Here is a 16452-nt window from a genome sequence, read left to right on the forward strand (position 1 = left end):
CGGGGCTCCACGCGCACCCCATAGGCTGAGCGGTACGGGGCTGATTCTATGGCACATCCTCACTCTGTGGGGCCCACCAGGATGCCCCAGGCTCCCCTTGGACTTTCCCTGCCCAGGGCCTGGACTCACCATTTCTACAAAGATCCCGGGCTCCTTTTTTTTTTTTAAGATTTTATTTATCTATTAGAGAGAGAGAGAGTTTGAGCAGGAGCAGGGAGGCAGGGGCAGAGGGCAGAGGGAGAAGCAGACTCTCCATCGAGCTGGGAGCCCGACATGGGGCTTGATCCCAGGACCCCGGGATCATGACCTGAGCCAAAGGCAGACACTTAACCAAATGAGCCACCCAGGCACCCTTCCCACCCCACCCCACCCCAGCTCCTTTTATTTAGAAAATAGTACTTAGGAACTAAGATCTGAGCACAAGGGGTACTCATTTTTATTGGGGTGTCCCTACTTCCAGCCCTTCTCCACAGATAGAGCAAAGAACTATACATACGTGCTCTAGATCACCCCCCGCACACACCCACACGGCTGTCTTTGCGTCTACCTATGTGCCCGTGTACGTATCCACGTTCTTTCTCTTGGTAACTGCGTCCACACTGATACCGTTGACTGATTCAGTCCCATGGGGTCCATTTCCTCCTTTCCTTACTGGAGCATTTTGCCAGAGTGAGAACTTGGCTCTCATTATCTAAAACATGATTACTTAGTGTTTCAACCCGAGCATACAAATGAAGTAGTTTCAGGATTCCTAACCCACATGCTTTTTTTTTTTTTTTTTGGCTTTGTTCAAGAGGTACAGGGGAGGGGCAGGGGCAGGGGCAGAGGGGGAGAGAGAGAGAATCTCAAGCAGGATCCGCACTCGATGCTGAGCCCGTCGCGGGGCTCAGTCCCCACGACCTGAGATCATGACCTGAGCCAAAATCAAGAGCCCGAGTCACCCAGGTGCCCCCGTAAGCTTTTGAGAAAAAAAACAAAAAAACAAAAAAACTCCTGCCAACTGGAATAGTGTTTGTGTATAGTTCTACTTGTCTTTTTTTGCCTTACAGCATCAGTCAAAATAATGTTTTTCAAAATTACTTAGACTACTGCTTTTCTTCTCCGTTCTGAGTGTGGTGGTGTGAATCATCGGTAATATACTTAGATTCCTTTACCTTCACTTGGCTCAGTCTGCACTCTATTACCACCGCCCCCCCCCCACCAACCTGGCTCATTTTTAAAAATTTACATGCAGGGCTCCTGGGTGGCTCAGTGGGTGAGCACCTGCCTTGGGCTCAGGGCATGATCCTGGGGTCCCGGAATCGAGTCCCGCATCGGGCTCCCTGCCTGGAGCCTGCTCCTCCCTCTGCCTGTGACTCTGCCTCTCTCTCTTTGTGTCTCATGAATAAATAAATAAATAAAATCTTAAAAAATAAATAAATAAAAATAAAAATTTACATTCGGTACAATCTGAGGTGGACCCTGCGGTGTACGGTCCCGTGGGTTCCGACAGGTGAATGGAGAGCCACGTGTCCACACTGCAGTTCCGTACAAAACCGTTTCCCAGACCTGCTGTCCCTTCCTTTATAAATTCTTGAGACAAGTCCTCTGTCAAAAATATGATCGGAACTTATTTTCTTCTCCAACTTTGTGGCTTGTCTTTCTGTTCTCTTCGAAGTGTCTCCTGCAGAGCCAGAGTTTTTCATTTTGATAAAATCCAGTTTGTCGAATTTTTCTTCTATGGATCTTGCTTCTGATGTTATGCCTAAGAACACTTCCTCGAGGTCACCCAGATTTTCTCCTATGCATCCCCCCTATAAGTATTGTCACTGTATCTTCTCCATTTTGGGTTAATGTTCACAGAAAGTGTGAGGTTTAGGTTTAAGTTCACTGGTTTGCACACAGACACCCACTGTCCCAGCACTGTTTATGGAGAGGACTATCCTTGGGGCATCTGGGTGGCTCAGTGGTTGAGCGCCTGCCTTCAGCCCAGGGCATGACCCTGGAGTCCCGGGATCAAGTCCCGCATCGGGCTCCCCGCATGGAGCCTGCTTCTCCCTCTGCCTGTGTCTCTGCCTCTCTCCGTGTCTCATGAGTAAATAAAATCTCTAAAAAAAAAAAAAAAAAAAAAAAAATACTATCCTTTCTCCATTGAATTACCTTTGTGCTTCTGCCAAAAATCACCTCAGTATATTTGTGTAGGTTTATTTCTGGACTCGCTCCGCTGTTGCGCTGATGTCTGTGTGGGCCCGTTACTAATCCTACCACTGCAGCCTTACAGGAAGTCCTGAGATGAGCAGCGAGTCCTCCCACAGCGCTCTTCCCTTTGAGAATGGCTTTGGCTCTGCTAGTTTCTCTTCACTTAAATGTTTAGAATCAGCTTATAAATAACTACCAAAAAATAAAAAATAAAAAAATAAAATAAATACCTACCAAAAAGCTTACTAGCACTGGACATGGGGACTGCACTGAATCTAGACCAAATTCGGGAGACGTGACATCTCCATCACACTGAGCACCCCCATCCACAAACACTGTGTCTCTCTGTAATTATTTATGTCTTTTTTGTGTTGCACTTGTCAGCAAACGTGGCACATATTTTGTTATTTACACCTAAGTACTTCTGGGTGCTCCTCTAAACTGTATTTATGAATTCTGAATTCCACTAATTCACCGCCAGCTGATAGAAATACAATTGACTTCTCTATGCTGACTTGGTTATCATTCCACCTTGCTAAATTTATTTTTCTAGGAGCTTTTTGGGAGATTCTTTGGGAACGTCTCCATCGACAGTCTTTGTAAATAGGGTTTCGTTTCTTCTTTCCATATCTGTGTGCCTTTCATTTCTTTTTATGACTTACTGCACTGATTACAACGTCTCGTAGGATACGGAACAGGCGCGGTGAGAGAAGACATTTTTGCCTCATTTCAATCTTGGAAGAAAGCGTTTAGTAGAAAGCCTTTCCCTTTCTTAGAAGAAAGCTTTGTTGTAGATGTTTACAAGCTGATTCTGAATATTTTTCACCATTAAGGATGTTTAGTGGGAGGTTTGTGTGGATGCCTGTCACCGAGCCAAGAAAGCTGCTTTCTATTCCCAGTGTGCTGAGAGCTCTTATCATAACTGGACACTGAATTTTGTTAAATGCTCTTTCCGTTCATATGTAGGGTTTTTTTTCCCCTTTTAGTCTGCTAAGAACACTAATTTTTCACATGTCCATCCAGCCTAGCATTCCTTGGATAAAGGCATCCCCGCTTGGTCCCCGTATATGTTCCTTTTATAGATCAAAAGATTTGACTTGCTCATATTTTGTTGAGTGTTTTCACACTCAGCACGTCCTGAATGGCAGTGGTCAGTAGTTTTCCTGCAATGTATGGATTTGGTCATGTTATTACACGACACTGGCTTTGTAAAATGAGCTGGGAAGCATTGTCGCATCTTTGTTTAGTTTAGTTTTTAAAGATTTATTTACTTATTCTAGAGAGAGTGAATGGGGAGCACAGGGCAGAGGGAGAGAGAGAATTCTCCCTGCTGAGTGTGGAGCCCAATCCAGGGCTCGATCTCACGACGCTAAGACCATGACCTGATCTGAAACCAAGAGCTGGACACCCAGCCAACCGAGCCACCCAGGCGCCCTGCACTGTCTCATCTTTTAATTCCAGGAAGAGATTGTGTAGCATTTTTTTTTTTTCCCTTAACTGTTCAAAAGAGGTTCATTAGTGAAATCACCCGGGCCTGAGTTTTCCTTTTTGGATGGTTTCTAAAAACAAATTCAGTTTCTCTGACACATACACGCAGAACTCCAGGTTTCTTTTTCTTTCTTGAGTATTCATAGTTTACATCTTTCAAAAAATTGGTCTCTTCATCTACGTTGTAGAATTTATAGGCTGAGAACTGTTGGTAATGTGCCCTAATTATCTACGATTTTTATCCACTGTCAGGAATTATATAAATATGAATACTGAATTTTTGCTATCTCATTAGGACTGCCATAGAAATCAGCCACAATCACAAATAAAAAATACCCTGAAAGGATTCTCATTAGGGACGCCTGGGTGGCTCAGCAGTTGAGCATCTGCCTTTGGCTCAGGGCGTGATCCTGGTCCCGGGATCGAGTCCCGCATCAGGCTCCCTGCATGGAGCCTGCTTCTCCCTCTCCCTTTCTCTGCCTCTCTCTCTGTAAGTCTCTCATGAATAAATAAATAAAATATTTAAAAAAAAAAGAGGATCCTCATTAAACAGGTAACACAGAGTAGCCACGCCCCCCCCCGCCCCCACCACCAAGAATAAGCAGTAAGCAGCCTCAGAGAGTTTGCCAAGCTCATTCGTCTCTCCCAGCAGGACTATTTCGGGGAAGTGTGGAGACAGTCAGCTGGCAAGGTCAAACCGTCCAGTGGGTCCCAGCCCCACCTCTCCATGACCCTCAGCCAGTGCCTTCCTCTGCTGCTGGCCCTCGACACCCCCATGTATAAAATGGGAGGTTGGGAGGCTGGGATGTGTCTGCCTAGAGGGATTCCCACCACCTACCCTCCATCAGGGAAGAGCGGGGGTGGCATGTGATGCCCACGGGCCCCCGTGATGAGCAGACCTCTCTGCGGGCCGTGGCTGCTACTCAGCTGCTCTCAACGCAAAGGCGAGCATCTCAGAGGGGAAGGGTCTGATTTCTCAGCTCACACCCTAGGTGAGTGGGAAGATCACTAACCCTCCCTAGTGGGATTTGATCCTTAACAACAACAACAACAACAAAACGCAGGCCCTGTGCTGTGTTCGGGCCAGGATGCAAATGAAAGGGTGGTCAAGATCGGAGCTTTGGGGTCAAAAGGCCTGGTCTGGGGTCTGCCTTGGCCAGACTCACTCCTTCACTGAAGAACTCTTTTCTGAACACCTACTGTATGCCAGGCTCTGTCGTGGGCAGGGAGATAAAATGTTTAAAGAACCACCAGGGATCCCTGTGGGGCTCAGAGGTTGAGCACCTGCCTTCACTCAGGTCATGATCCCGGGGTCCTGGGATTGAGCCCCGCATGGGGATCCCTGCTCAGCCGGGAGCCTGCTCCTCCCTCTGCCTCTGCCCTGGCTCCTGTGCTCGCTCTCTCCCGCTCACTTTGCCTCTCAGATAAATTAATGAAATCTAAAAAGAAAGTGGGGTGCTGCCTAGGCTCAGTCCAGAGAAGAAGAGTTAGGAGAATAGATGCTGGCCAAGCCCATCCCAGGAGGGGTCAGCCCCAGCCCAGCTGGCTTCCCCGCTAACACACAGCGTGGGCTCCCAGGGAAGCGCAGCACACAGCGCCGACCTCAGCCACGGAGACACCGACGCCGCATAGGACATGGTCTGTGCCACGGCCACCAGCAGCGGGGTGATGATGACCCCGAAACTGGGACATCCTTGGGAACAGAGATCCTGCGCAGATGAACCCCAGCCAGGGTGGCAGCCGACTGGGACCAGCGGGCCCCCCTCCCTGGCATGACCTCCTGGGTGAAGGCTGTGCTGCCCGGTAGGACTGAGGCCTGGCAGGACTGAGCGCACGGGGCTTGAGAAGCTTGGTGACTTCTGAAAAGAACATATGTCCTTCATTTCCTCTCGCTGCATTCTCTTGTTATTGGGGCAAGTTAGGGTACCAGGCAGGTGACAGCACAGCACGTGGCCTTTGGAGGGCCCCAGATCCCTGCATGATCCCGAGCAAGTCCGCTGCTCATCTATTAAACTGCACTACTGGGGCCCACCCTGAGGATTATGTGGGAGTGAACCCTACGGGGTTTAGCACAGTGCCGGATTCCTAATAGCTGGCTAATAATTAGCAACTGCTATCATCATTATTATTATTTCTAAATGCCAGTCAATCTGGTTGTCCTCAAAGGAACAAATGAGGCTTTATGGTTCATTCTGTGCTAGGGCTGGAAGCTGGGGGGCGGGGATGGCGGGGCAGGTACAAAGGAACAAGAGAGGTCTAAAGGTAAGTGCTGGAGGTGGAGTTAGCCCCTCCCAGGAGGCTGGGACAGCTCCCCCCTTCCACCCTGAACACCCCCAGGGTAAGTGCTGGGAAGTGCCTAAGTGCCTGACCTCCTCCTAAGAGCTTCTCCTCCCAGAGCTTTACACCCTCCCCCGACTCCCTGGGCTCCCTGGCTCCCTCTGACTCACCCTCCCCTGCTCCCTGGGCTCCCGGGCTCTCAGGCTCTGGGAAGCCAAGTGAGCCTGGAGGCTGGGCCGGAAGGCAGCACTTCCACCCAGGGGAGCTCTGCACCCCGCAAGGAGGCCTACTGACACATAAAGCCTGTTCTGGGCTCCACCACCCCCCCAGCCAAGCCCCTTCATTCCATTTCAATGTGCTGATCCCACCGACAGCGTGCCCCGCGCCCTGCGAAACCGGAATTAACGAGCGCTGGGCGCTCCGTGAGTGGGCAGGGGTGAGCACCCTGGAGGGAGCTTGGGAGGCGCACGTGGGCCAGTGGCAGGGAGCGTGAGCAGCGGTGGAGGGGAGGGGACCAGGGACAGGGAAGGAAAAGCCTCTCCGGAAGCCGAAGCCGGTGCATTTCACAAGCAAGTTAAGCCTGTGACTGCGGGGACTGGGAGGCGGGCTCCAGTGACCAGGAAACTTCCACAGAACCTTTTTCTGCGGCCTTGCCTGAAAATGGAAATGGCTCTACTGTCGCCAGTTTCATGCTTACAAAGCGGCGCTTGCTCCTGCCGCACCCCGCAGGGACTCCGAGGCCCCCCAGTCCTCTGGCCTCTGGTCCTCTCGACGCCCCAGGAAGCACACTGGTGCCCTGGCGCCCCGGTACCGCTCTCATCTATTAAACTGCTCTTCCTGGGTTCCCCGCGCAGGTGCTTACACACGTCTCCAGCCCAATGAGCTGGTGTTAGGTGGGCGGCTTGGCAGCCCGTGCTCCCCCCTAGTGAGAGGCCTCTTGGCAGCCCGTGCTCCCCCCTAGTGAGAGGCCTCTTGGCAGCCCGTGCTCCCCCCTAGTGAGAGGCCTTGCGCGGCCTCCCCAGCACTGACCTCGGATCCCGGGCATCACCTGTTCGTGGCCGCTCGGCCTTGGGTGAATCCCGCGGCCCGTGGTCATCCTGCTCCGTGCTCCGTCGGCATCATCTGGCACCTTCTCCCCACCGGCTGGCGGCTCGCGCTGGCCGTCCTCTGCATCTGGGAACCCTTCCCGCCACTACAGGCACTTAAGCATTTGCGTTGTTCTTTCTGCCGGAAATTCTCATTTCCTCCTTCACATCATTAATTTTCTTCTCTTCTTTTAAGTTTCAACTGAAATGTTTCTTCCTCCAGGAGGCCTTCCCGGATATCCTAGATCAGAGACGGTCTCCCCCGTTACTATACCCACGCGGTGCCATGTGCTTTGCCCTCTTGTTACTTATCCTGATTGCAATTCACCCATCGGGCGGTCCCACCCCTACCCGCCCCGTCTTCCCACCACAAGGTAAGCTCCTGGAGGTCAGAGACTATCTGTCGTGCTGGCTCAGAAGCCACAGGGCGAGCACGGCGTCTGGCACGCAGGAGTCCTCAGCACACACGTGCTGATTACAGGGAAGGAGGGGCAGCCACGGACACTCGCTGCCTCTGTGTAATGTCCCCTCCCACTGTCCCTTCCTCCCACATGAAAGACCTGCCAGCGGGCTACCTGTTTGGGCATCTCTCCGTGGGTATGGGGACCCACAGGGGAAGGAGAATGGAGTAGGCTCTGGGTCTGGGCACCCTCTGGCTCTCTCAGGCCGGGAAAACATGCAAATCTAGGAGAAAGCCTCCCAAATCATCCAACCCGACTATTCAACAGCCACTGTCCAAGCAGAGAGACCAAGGCCCCATGAGGAGAAGGGCATGGCCACCCCCACACAGCTGGGCCATGGGTCCCAGGGCCCCTGTCCTCCCCTACACAAGGCAAGCCCAGGCTCACGACGAGGCGGTGGAGGCCTAGTGGTTAAGGACATGGAGGGGATGGGGTGGGGGGACGGTGTCCCCGGGTGATGGGCATTAAGGAGGGCACGGGATGCAACGAGGCCTGGGTGTTACGGACAACAGATGAATCCCCGACCTGTACCTCTGAGACTATGATACACTCTATGATAATTCATCGAATTTAAATAAAATCTAAAAAAAATCAGAATTAAAAAAAAAAAAAAAACATGGGCTTAGAGTGTGCTGGGTGAGCGCAGGACTAGCACTTTTTTTTTTTTTTTTAAGGACTAGCACTTCTTAGCTGGGTGACCTTGGGCAAGTTGCTTAATGCTGCTCCCAAATCTGCCACCTGTAAAATGGGGACGAGAATGTTCCTTTCTCACACGTTGTCCTAGAAATCACGTCACACTGTATGACGTGTTCAGCAGTTCCCGGCACAGTGACTCTGCAGTGAGAGGACAACACGATAATGAAAGCTGCCCCCTGTCAGTGACGAGAGGGACAGGTGCAGAGACAGAGACAGACCGGAGGACACTGCTCAGGTCATCACACAGCATTCCCTCTACGAGACGCCAGACGAACACTGCTCTCAGGCCTCAGGAAGAGGAACAGGCGGGCTTCTCAAGCACGGCTGGTCTGTTTTCATCTCACAGACGTCTCTGACCTGCTTCCCTCTTTGCATTGGCTGCCAGGAAGCTCAGAGCCAATTCTGCATCCTGCCTGCACCAAGTGTTCCTGGCTTCATCCCTTTCTCTCAGCCCCCATATTTCTTCTCTCCAATCTCCTCAACTCATTCATTTAAGAAAATCTTGGGGTGCCTGGGTGGCTCGATCCGTTAAAGCGTCTGCCTTCAGTTCAGGTCATGATCCCAGGGTCCCGGGATCAAATCCCGCGTCGGGCTCCCTGCTCAGCAGAGAACCTGCTTCTCCCTCTCCATCTGCTGCTTCCCCTGCTTGTGCTCTCTCATTCTCTGTCAAATAAATAAATTTTTAAAAAATATTTATTTATTCATGAGAGACAGAGACAGAGGCAGAGACACAGGCAGAGGGAGAAGCAGGCTCCATGCAGGGAGCCCAACGTGGGACTCAATCCCAGGACCCTGGGGTCACGCCCTGGGCCAAAGGCAGATGCCCAACTGCTGAGCCACCCAGGCGTCTCAATAAATAAAATCTTAAAAGAAAACTCTTTACTTGGTGCCTAGAAGCTGCGATTCTAGGGGGTGGGTGGGAAATAATGGAATTACAACCGCAGGCAGGCCAAACGCAACGCGGTGCGGTGAAGTCGACTAGGCTAGTGGGAAAACTGGTGACCCTGAACGAAGTGTGGGGTTTGTTGAGCCGCATCGTACCGACGTCAGATTCTTGGCCTTGACGGCTGCGCCGCGGTTACAGATGTCGACGCTCGGGGAAGCCGGATGAAGGATAAATGGGGAGTCCCCCTGTGACTTCCCAGTATATCTAAAATGATCCCCAAATAATGAACATCTGCAACAACATACACACGTGGGCTACGAGGAGATTGTTTCCTCCTGGGAGTCCCATCGAGGTGTCACCTTTACCTGAGAGCACGGGGTGTGCTCAGACCGGGGGGCATTTCAGAATCGTTTGGGGAGCCTCGAGAGCAAGGTTCTAGAAACCAGAGTCCCCATTCCCGCAGGGAGTCCCAGTTTTGCCTCCCACGAGCCGGGTGGTGCTCCAGGTCTCAGTGGCTGCGCCTGGAATACGCGCCCCCTCCCGAAAGCTGCGCTCCAGGGCTGGTGGTGTGGGTACGTGATTTAACGGCACCAAGGTGCTGGGGAAACGGGGCCCCCCTCGGGCTGTCCAGGCTGCTGTGACAAAGCCCCGCAGACCCGGAGCCTATAATCAGCAGGTATTTACTTGGCAGGGTTCTGGAGGCCCGAGGTCTGGGGTCAGCAGCCAGCACGGCCGGGCTCTGGTGGGGATCCTGTTCCCAGCGGCAGACAGCCCACCCACCTCGTGTCCTCACGTGCGTGCAGCGAGGGAGCCCCCTGGGGTCCCACTACCAAGGACACTCCACCTTCGTGACCTGATCACCTCCATAGGCCCCTCCCCTACTGCTGGTCTTGCTGGGCTGAGGGATTCCACAGAGGAGCGTGGAGGACGCAAGCCTGCAGCCCGTAACATCGACGCTCGCTCGGTAAACTTAACCTTCGTGGTTAACGTTCCGGTCAGCTCAGCCCTCCCCTCGTCCTCTCAACAGCCCTGAGAAAAAGCTGTCACTTATGATGCTTTTCTGGGAGAAGGAAGGGAAGCACGGACAGGTGGAGGGACTCTCCACGGTCACCCCGCTATTAAAGCAAAAGCAGCAAAGCGGGAGTGGAGCCCCATCTTCCGGACCCCAAGCCCAGAGCTCTTGCACCTGCATCGTCGCTCCTAAAAGAAGCTGACAGATGCCCCCGCCGTCCCCCTCGACCGCCGCGGCCCATCCACGACACGCACAGGGCACCTCCTGAGCAGCACCCTCACCTGCCATGACCTTTTCATGACCTTGTCTGCTCCTCCGTGTCCAGAATCAGTTTCCCCCTGCATCAGTGGGGCATTCGAGGCCCTTTGCTACAAGGCACAGTCTCATCTCGTGTCTCGTTCCCCGGCCACCCGGGTGCCCACGGTCTGGCCTTCTGGCTCCCTCAGTGGCACCCCCTTCTTCCCCAGGCCCTCCTCCCCAACCTGTCTCCTTCCGCAAGGCCGGCTCAGATGCCACCTGGGCCCTTGCTCACTGCTCCCATCGCTGCTGCCTCGGCTTCCCCGGCATCAGGATTTAGCCCAAACACACACTGCCACTTATTTAGGTGACCTGTGTCCCGGCCCAAGGTCCTCGTCCCTGCCTCGCTCACTGTCACCGGACCCCGGGCTCTGGCGGGCAAGTTCTGGCAGCGGGACTGGCAGCGGGACGGAGCAGCGAGGTGGCTGAGACCCTGGGCGGTGGAACAGGCGCTGCCCAGGCGGATCCTGCCCTGCAACCGCCCACCGCATGCTTGGCGAGTCCGTGGCCCCTCCTGCGTGTGTCCACCCGCAGACTGGAAACTGCGGGTCACGGCCGCCCACCCGGGGGCAGCCTGAGGGTTCAATGAGCCCCACGCACAGTCGGCTACAGTGCCTGGCCCATCAGCCTTCTCTAACAGGACAGCGTCGCCCCGGCTGAATGCCAGGGGGAGCTGCTCGGTGTCACCCCCCCTCTCCCTCCCTCTCTGTGCTCCCTATGAATTCGAGGTCACCCCCACCCCCACTCTCCATCCCCTCCCTCTCCGTGCTCCCCATGAACCCGAGGTCACCCCACCCAGCTCCTGCCCTCTCTCTCCCTCTCCGTGCTCCCCATGAACCTCCTGGAAGTCGGCCCTCGGGGCCCTCACCTTGAGCCCACTGCTCTCTGCTTCTGAGCCCGCGTCCACACCGGTGACGTAAATGCCCAGGCCGTACTCGGCTCCCCCGCGGATCGTGAGGCCCAGGGAGCGGCCCTCGCCCAGCACCAGGTTCACCTGCAGGAGGGACAGGAGACAGCTATTCGAGGGCCTGGAGGGTGGGTGACGTGAACTTCGTGGGGGCAGCACAGCAGGCTGGAGTCCTTGGCAAACCCCGAAAGGCACTCCCATTGAGGCCTGGAACATTCCGGGTCCCCTGCCCTGGCTCTGCCTCTGAACTGCTGTGTGACCTTGGGGAAGCCCCTGTCCCATCCTAAAAGAAAGGCAATGAGGGAGGTGACCTCCAGAGACCCCCCCAGAGTGACGCGACACCTCAGGTTTTCCCATGTGCTTCACACCGTGGGGGCGCAGGCACCCCAGCTGCCCTTCACCACCCGCTTCAGCCAGGGAGAGCCTGCTCTGGTCCAGGCTCCTTCAGCCCCCCCATCCTCCTTAGGATCAACGCCAAGTCCACTCTGGTGCCCAAGGGTCCCCTGTCCCCTGGGGGGGTCTCCTGCTCTCCCAGCGGCCCACGGCAGCCTTGCCTCAGCTGCCCTCCCGTCTACAAACAGCAGGAGCGCCTGCTGAGTGCAGACCCAGTGCTGGGGGGGGCCAAGCGACCCCCCGGAAACAGTCCTGCTTCCGAGGGTCTCAGCAGAAGAGCACAGAGACCAGCAAGCAGAGCTTCAGAGCGTAAGTGCTGGATCAAGGCCACGACGAGGCACAAAAGGTGCAAGGTCCTGACCGGGGGCGGGGTGAGCGGGGTGGCGGGAGGGCTTCCTGGAGAAGGCGGCATCTCTGAGATGGGAGTGTGAGCAGGAGTGAGCGAGCAGGTGCAGGGCAGGGGGGAGACGAGCTTTCCAGGGTCCCAGGGACAGCAGTCCTTGCTGTGTGCCGTCGAGGGGCCGCCCGGCTGCTGTGAGGCTCGACCACACGCTCCGCGGCGTAGCCAGCACGGATTCGTTACCTGGGAGGCCCTGCGTCCACGGGGCCGCCTTCTGTCCAGAGGCTCCCGGGGGGGGGGGGGGGGGGGAATGGGGAGGGGACCCGTTTCCTGGCCTCTTATGGCTTTCAGGGACCACCTGCCTTCTTGGGCTCGTGGCCCCGTCCTCCATCCTCAGGCCAGCGGGGAGCTCCTCCGTGCCCAGGGCAGCACGCCCCCCTTTGTCTGACTCTGCCCCCCTGCCTCCTCCTTCCCAGGACCCCGTCACGGCACGGGGCCACCCAGAGAATACAGCAGACTCTCCCCATCTCAAGAGCCTCAACTTCCCACAGCCGCCAACTGTCTTAGGCCATGGAAGGGGACGTCCTCCCGGGCCCCGGGGAAGAGGCAGCAGGTGGCTCGGGTCTTCATTGTGTCAGCCACAGGCACCCCCCCAAAGAGCTCCTAGGGGAAATCCTCATCTCGGAGTCCATCCTGTGGAGCCTGACCTCAGGCAGGGTGTTCCAGAAGTGTGACCTCCGAGCCATGAAGGCCTAGGGGTCAGCCAGGGGAAGGGGGAGCGATGACAAGTATTTGGGGCGGGGGGAGGAGGAAGGTGTGCAAAAGCTCAGAACCTGGATGTGGCATGGCCCCCAGGGGTCCTGCAGGGTGCTGTGTGGCCAAGAATGGTGGGGAAGGGGGGCCAGGGCAAGACTGGCTAGTGGGGGGCCTGGGCCGGGCCGAGAAGCTTTAGGGGGACACTGACTGGCTCAGATTCGGGCCGAGATGCATTAGGGGGGACACAGACCGGCTCAGATTTGGGCTGAGATGCTTCTGGGGGTACACGAACCGGCTCAGATTCGGGCCGAGAAGCTTCAGGGGGACACAGACCGGCTCAGATTTGGGCTGAGATGCTTTTGGGGGGACACGAACCGGCTCAGATTCGGGCCGAGATGCATTAGGGGGGACACAGATGGGCTCAGATTCGGGCCAAGCTTTTGGGGGGACACAGACTGGCTCAGATTCAGGCCAAGAAGCTTTAGGGGGGACACAGACCAGCTCAGATTCGGGCTAAGAAGGACAGAGGGCTTGGAGACAGACGGACGGGGCCTTGCCCCGGGACTGCACGCTCTCCCAGCTGCGTGATGCCGGCCCCGTCATCGCTACGCCACGGCACACGGTCCCACGTGAATACTGCTCAGGGAAAAACCTCATCCTCGTCCCCCCCAGGACGGCTACTACCACACACAAACACGCCCCTGAAAATACCAAGTGCTGACAAGGAAGTGGACGGAGCAAGTGGAACCGTCACGCCCCGTCGGTGGGCACGTAAATGGGGCAGCCACCATGGGAACCTGTCAGGAGGTCCTCGGAGCATCAGAAATACAATTAGTATCACCCCAGACTCCAGCAACGGCGCCCAGGAGGCCTGAGAGCGGGTCTCAGGCACGTCCTTGCAGGCCGGCAGCGAGCCGTGTTACCTGCAACCTGCCCTTGGGGTGAGGATGCGAGCCTGGTGAGCGCAGGGGGGCCGTCCGACGGCCTGGATGGGAAAGAAGCCCTGGCACGTGCCACAGCCCGGACGAGCCTCGGGATGGTCAAGGCAGAGTGGAGTCCCCTGCAGGGAGCCCGATGCGGGACTCGATCCCTGGACCCCGGGGATCACGCCCTGAGCTGAAGGCAGACGCCCAACCGCTGAGCCGCCCAAGTGCCCCCTCTAAGCCACTTCTCGATGTCTTCAAGTGGGGAGGTCCCGATGGGCTTCGCCCCATCAAACTGGGAAAGAACCGTGAAGGGTGAGGCCCGGAGACCTGCTGACCTCGGGTGGGCGTCACCTCCCGTGGGTGAAGGACAAGTGACAAAGCCCAAACAGGTGCTCGTCCTCCCTGGAGGGTGACGGGCTGGGCACCAGCCGCCAGGGCCACACGGCTGTTCAGGCCGCCATGAAGATGCCAACTTGGGCCACAGATGGCCACAGCCTCCTCTGTCCCCTCGTGACAACGGTGGGGAGGTCTGGCCGCACAGGCCTTCGCTTGGAGCGCACCGGGCTGCTGGCGGGCGAAGTCCACGGCCACCCGGTCACTCCCGTAGCACGCGCTGGGCGCCTGCGCTGTGCCGCACCGGCCCGCACTCCACGAGGGTGCCAGGGCCCCACGGCCCCGGCACTCACCCGGTGGCAGGCGGAGGAGCCCCTACCCGGTCTCCACTTTACGGGGACGCCGGGCTCACAGCCCTTACGCCACTCGGCCAAGGTCACACGGCCGGCCACGGCAGAGCCGGGATTTGGATCCGCTTGTCCTCACGGCCCTGTTGCACGGATGCTGCCCTGGTTAAGCCCCCCCAACTGACGTGTCTCGGTTTGTTCCCGCTGGAGAGGCTGCGGGGTATTCGAGAACGGGAACCCCGGGGCAGGAAAGCCCCGCTGCACGCCGCCCCTCTGGGCCTCGGAGGACGTGGTGTCACCGGAGCGCGGACGGCTCTGATCCCTGCGGACTTACAAGTCGTCCGTGCCTCCTGCTCCCCGCTTCAGCCTCACGGGGCGGCTCTCACGCCTCAGGAGGGAGGACCGTGCGATGCCGCAGCCCGAGAGCCGGCTTCCCCGACGGGCAGGTCAGGGTCCCACCCATGGTGGGATTTTTTCATCCCTGCCGCCCTGGGCAGGCTCCCTGGGAGGAGGAGGTGAAGGCTGGCGCAGGCAGTCTGGGCGCCTGGTTGCCGTGGTCTGTAACGTCGGACAAGCCCAGGACACCGGGAGGAGAGACGCAGGACCCGCTGGGCTCCAGGGCCCCAGGAACAGAAGTGCGGGCCCCCCTGCTCCGCACAACAGGAAACGGGGGTTTCCGGGCTGCGTGGGCGAGAAGAGGAACAGAAGGGAGGCCAGAAGCTTGTCTGGAGCTGTGACATCTGTGAAGGCGGCTCTGGTGTGGTCCGGGGTGTTTCCTGCCTCCTGAGGTCTCTGGGTCCTCCCTGGAGCACAGTTCTCTAAGTATCTGCCTTCCGCGTTCCTATGTAAGTTATTCTAAGACACCGGGGGGGGGCACCTTATCTGCTCCCAGCCCTCTCACCCCCTCCATTCCAGAGGTAGGGCCCTTCTGGTTGAGCCTTGAGGACGTGCACCGGTTCCCACCTCAGGGCCTTTGCACGTGCTGTCCTTGCCGCCTGGGGTTTTCAGTCCTCTGAGTGCACGGCAGCCCCTTCCTTCCCCTCCAGGTCTCAGCTCACAAGTCAGGGCCTCCCTGTCCATCACGCTCCACCTCTCCCCAGAGTTTACATCCTTCCGTGGCTCCTCACCACCTCGATGGCCTTGCCTTGCTCATTCACACTCCTCTCTGGATTATTGTCTCACTCGTCCTGTGACCTCCAACCTCACCGGGAGCTTCCCCACAGCAGGGCCTCATCTCTCTCGTACTTCTCTGTGCCTCCCTCCCATCGCCGCGTCAAGTGCTCCGCAGGTGCTAAGTACGGGGCGACCTGTGGAACCAGTCCTAGGTGCCATCGTGTTCCCTGTGGGATTCCTGCGCCTTGAAATGGGGAGGAGGACAGCCACCCCGCTGGGCGGCCAGGCGGATTCACTCGGATGCCGGCAGCACAGAGCCCAGCCCCCAGCCGCGCCACGGCCCACAGCCCACGCAGGGGAGGCCCAGCCCCGGGAGGCTGACCTTGAAAATGACTCCAGGCCGCAGGCTCCCGGCTGGCTGGCTCGAGATTGCCGGGCGGGGAGGGGGCCCAGCCTCCTCTGCCCCAGCCCGCGCTGGCCACCAGGCAGCTCCAGAGGGGGGACCTGCCCACTGGCTACCCCTCTGCTTGCTGCCCAGCGCGGGAGCCACCGCCCGCACGGCGACATCTGCGAGAAGAACACCGAGCCTCGGGGGCGCCCCAGTGGCTCAGCGGTTGAGCATCTGCCTTCGGCTCAGGGAGTGATCCTGGGGACCCTGGATGAGTCCCGCATCGGGGTCCCCGCAGGGAGCCCGCTTCTCCCTCTGCCTGTGTCTCTGCCCCTCTCTGGGTCTCTCATGAATAAATTAAGTCTTTAAAAAATGAAAAAGGGGCAACCCGGGTGACTCAGCGGTCTAGCGCTGCCTTCAGCCCGGGGCATGACCCTAGAGACCCGGGATCGAGTCCCAGGTCAGGCTCCCTGCCCGGAGCCTGCTTCTCCCTCTGCTTCTCTCTCTCTCTGTCTCTACGAGAGAGCCGCGTGCAGGAGGTACACTCCTGGTCTCCGCAGCAACCGTGG

At 57.2% G+C, this 16452-nt stretch overlaps 1 protein-coding gene across 4 annotated transcripts in view; it reads right to left on the minus strand.

The window, feature by feature from the left end:
• Nucleotides 1-16452, minus strand: part of WHRN (whirlin) — an 82061-nt gene that overhangs the window by 42683 nt on the left and 22926 nt on the right. For all 4 annotated transcript variants that reach the window (XM_038553212.1, XM_038553211.1, XM_038553210.1 and 1 more), the window contains exon 3: nucleotides 11249-11374. In XM_038553212.1, coding sequence (XP_038409140.1) covers nucleotides 11249-11374 — 126 coding nt within the window. The remainder of the gene's footprint in view (nucleotides 1-11248; nucleotides 11375-16452) is intronic.

This window comes from Canis lupus, chromosome 11, assembly GCF_011100685.1.
Source record: "Canis lupus familiaris isolate Mischka breed German Shepherd chromosome 11, alternate assembly UU_Cfam_GSD_1.0, whole genome shotgun sequence".
Taxonomy (NCBI): domain Eukaryota; kingdom Metazoa; phylum Chordata; class Mammalia; order Carnivora; family Canidae; genus Canis; species Canis lupus.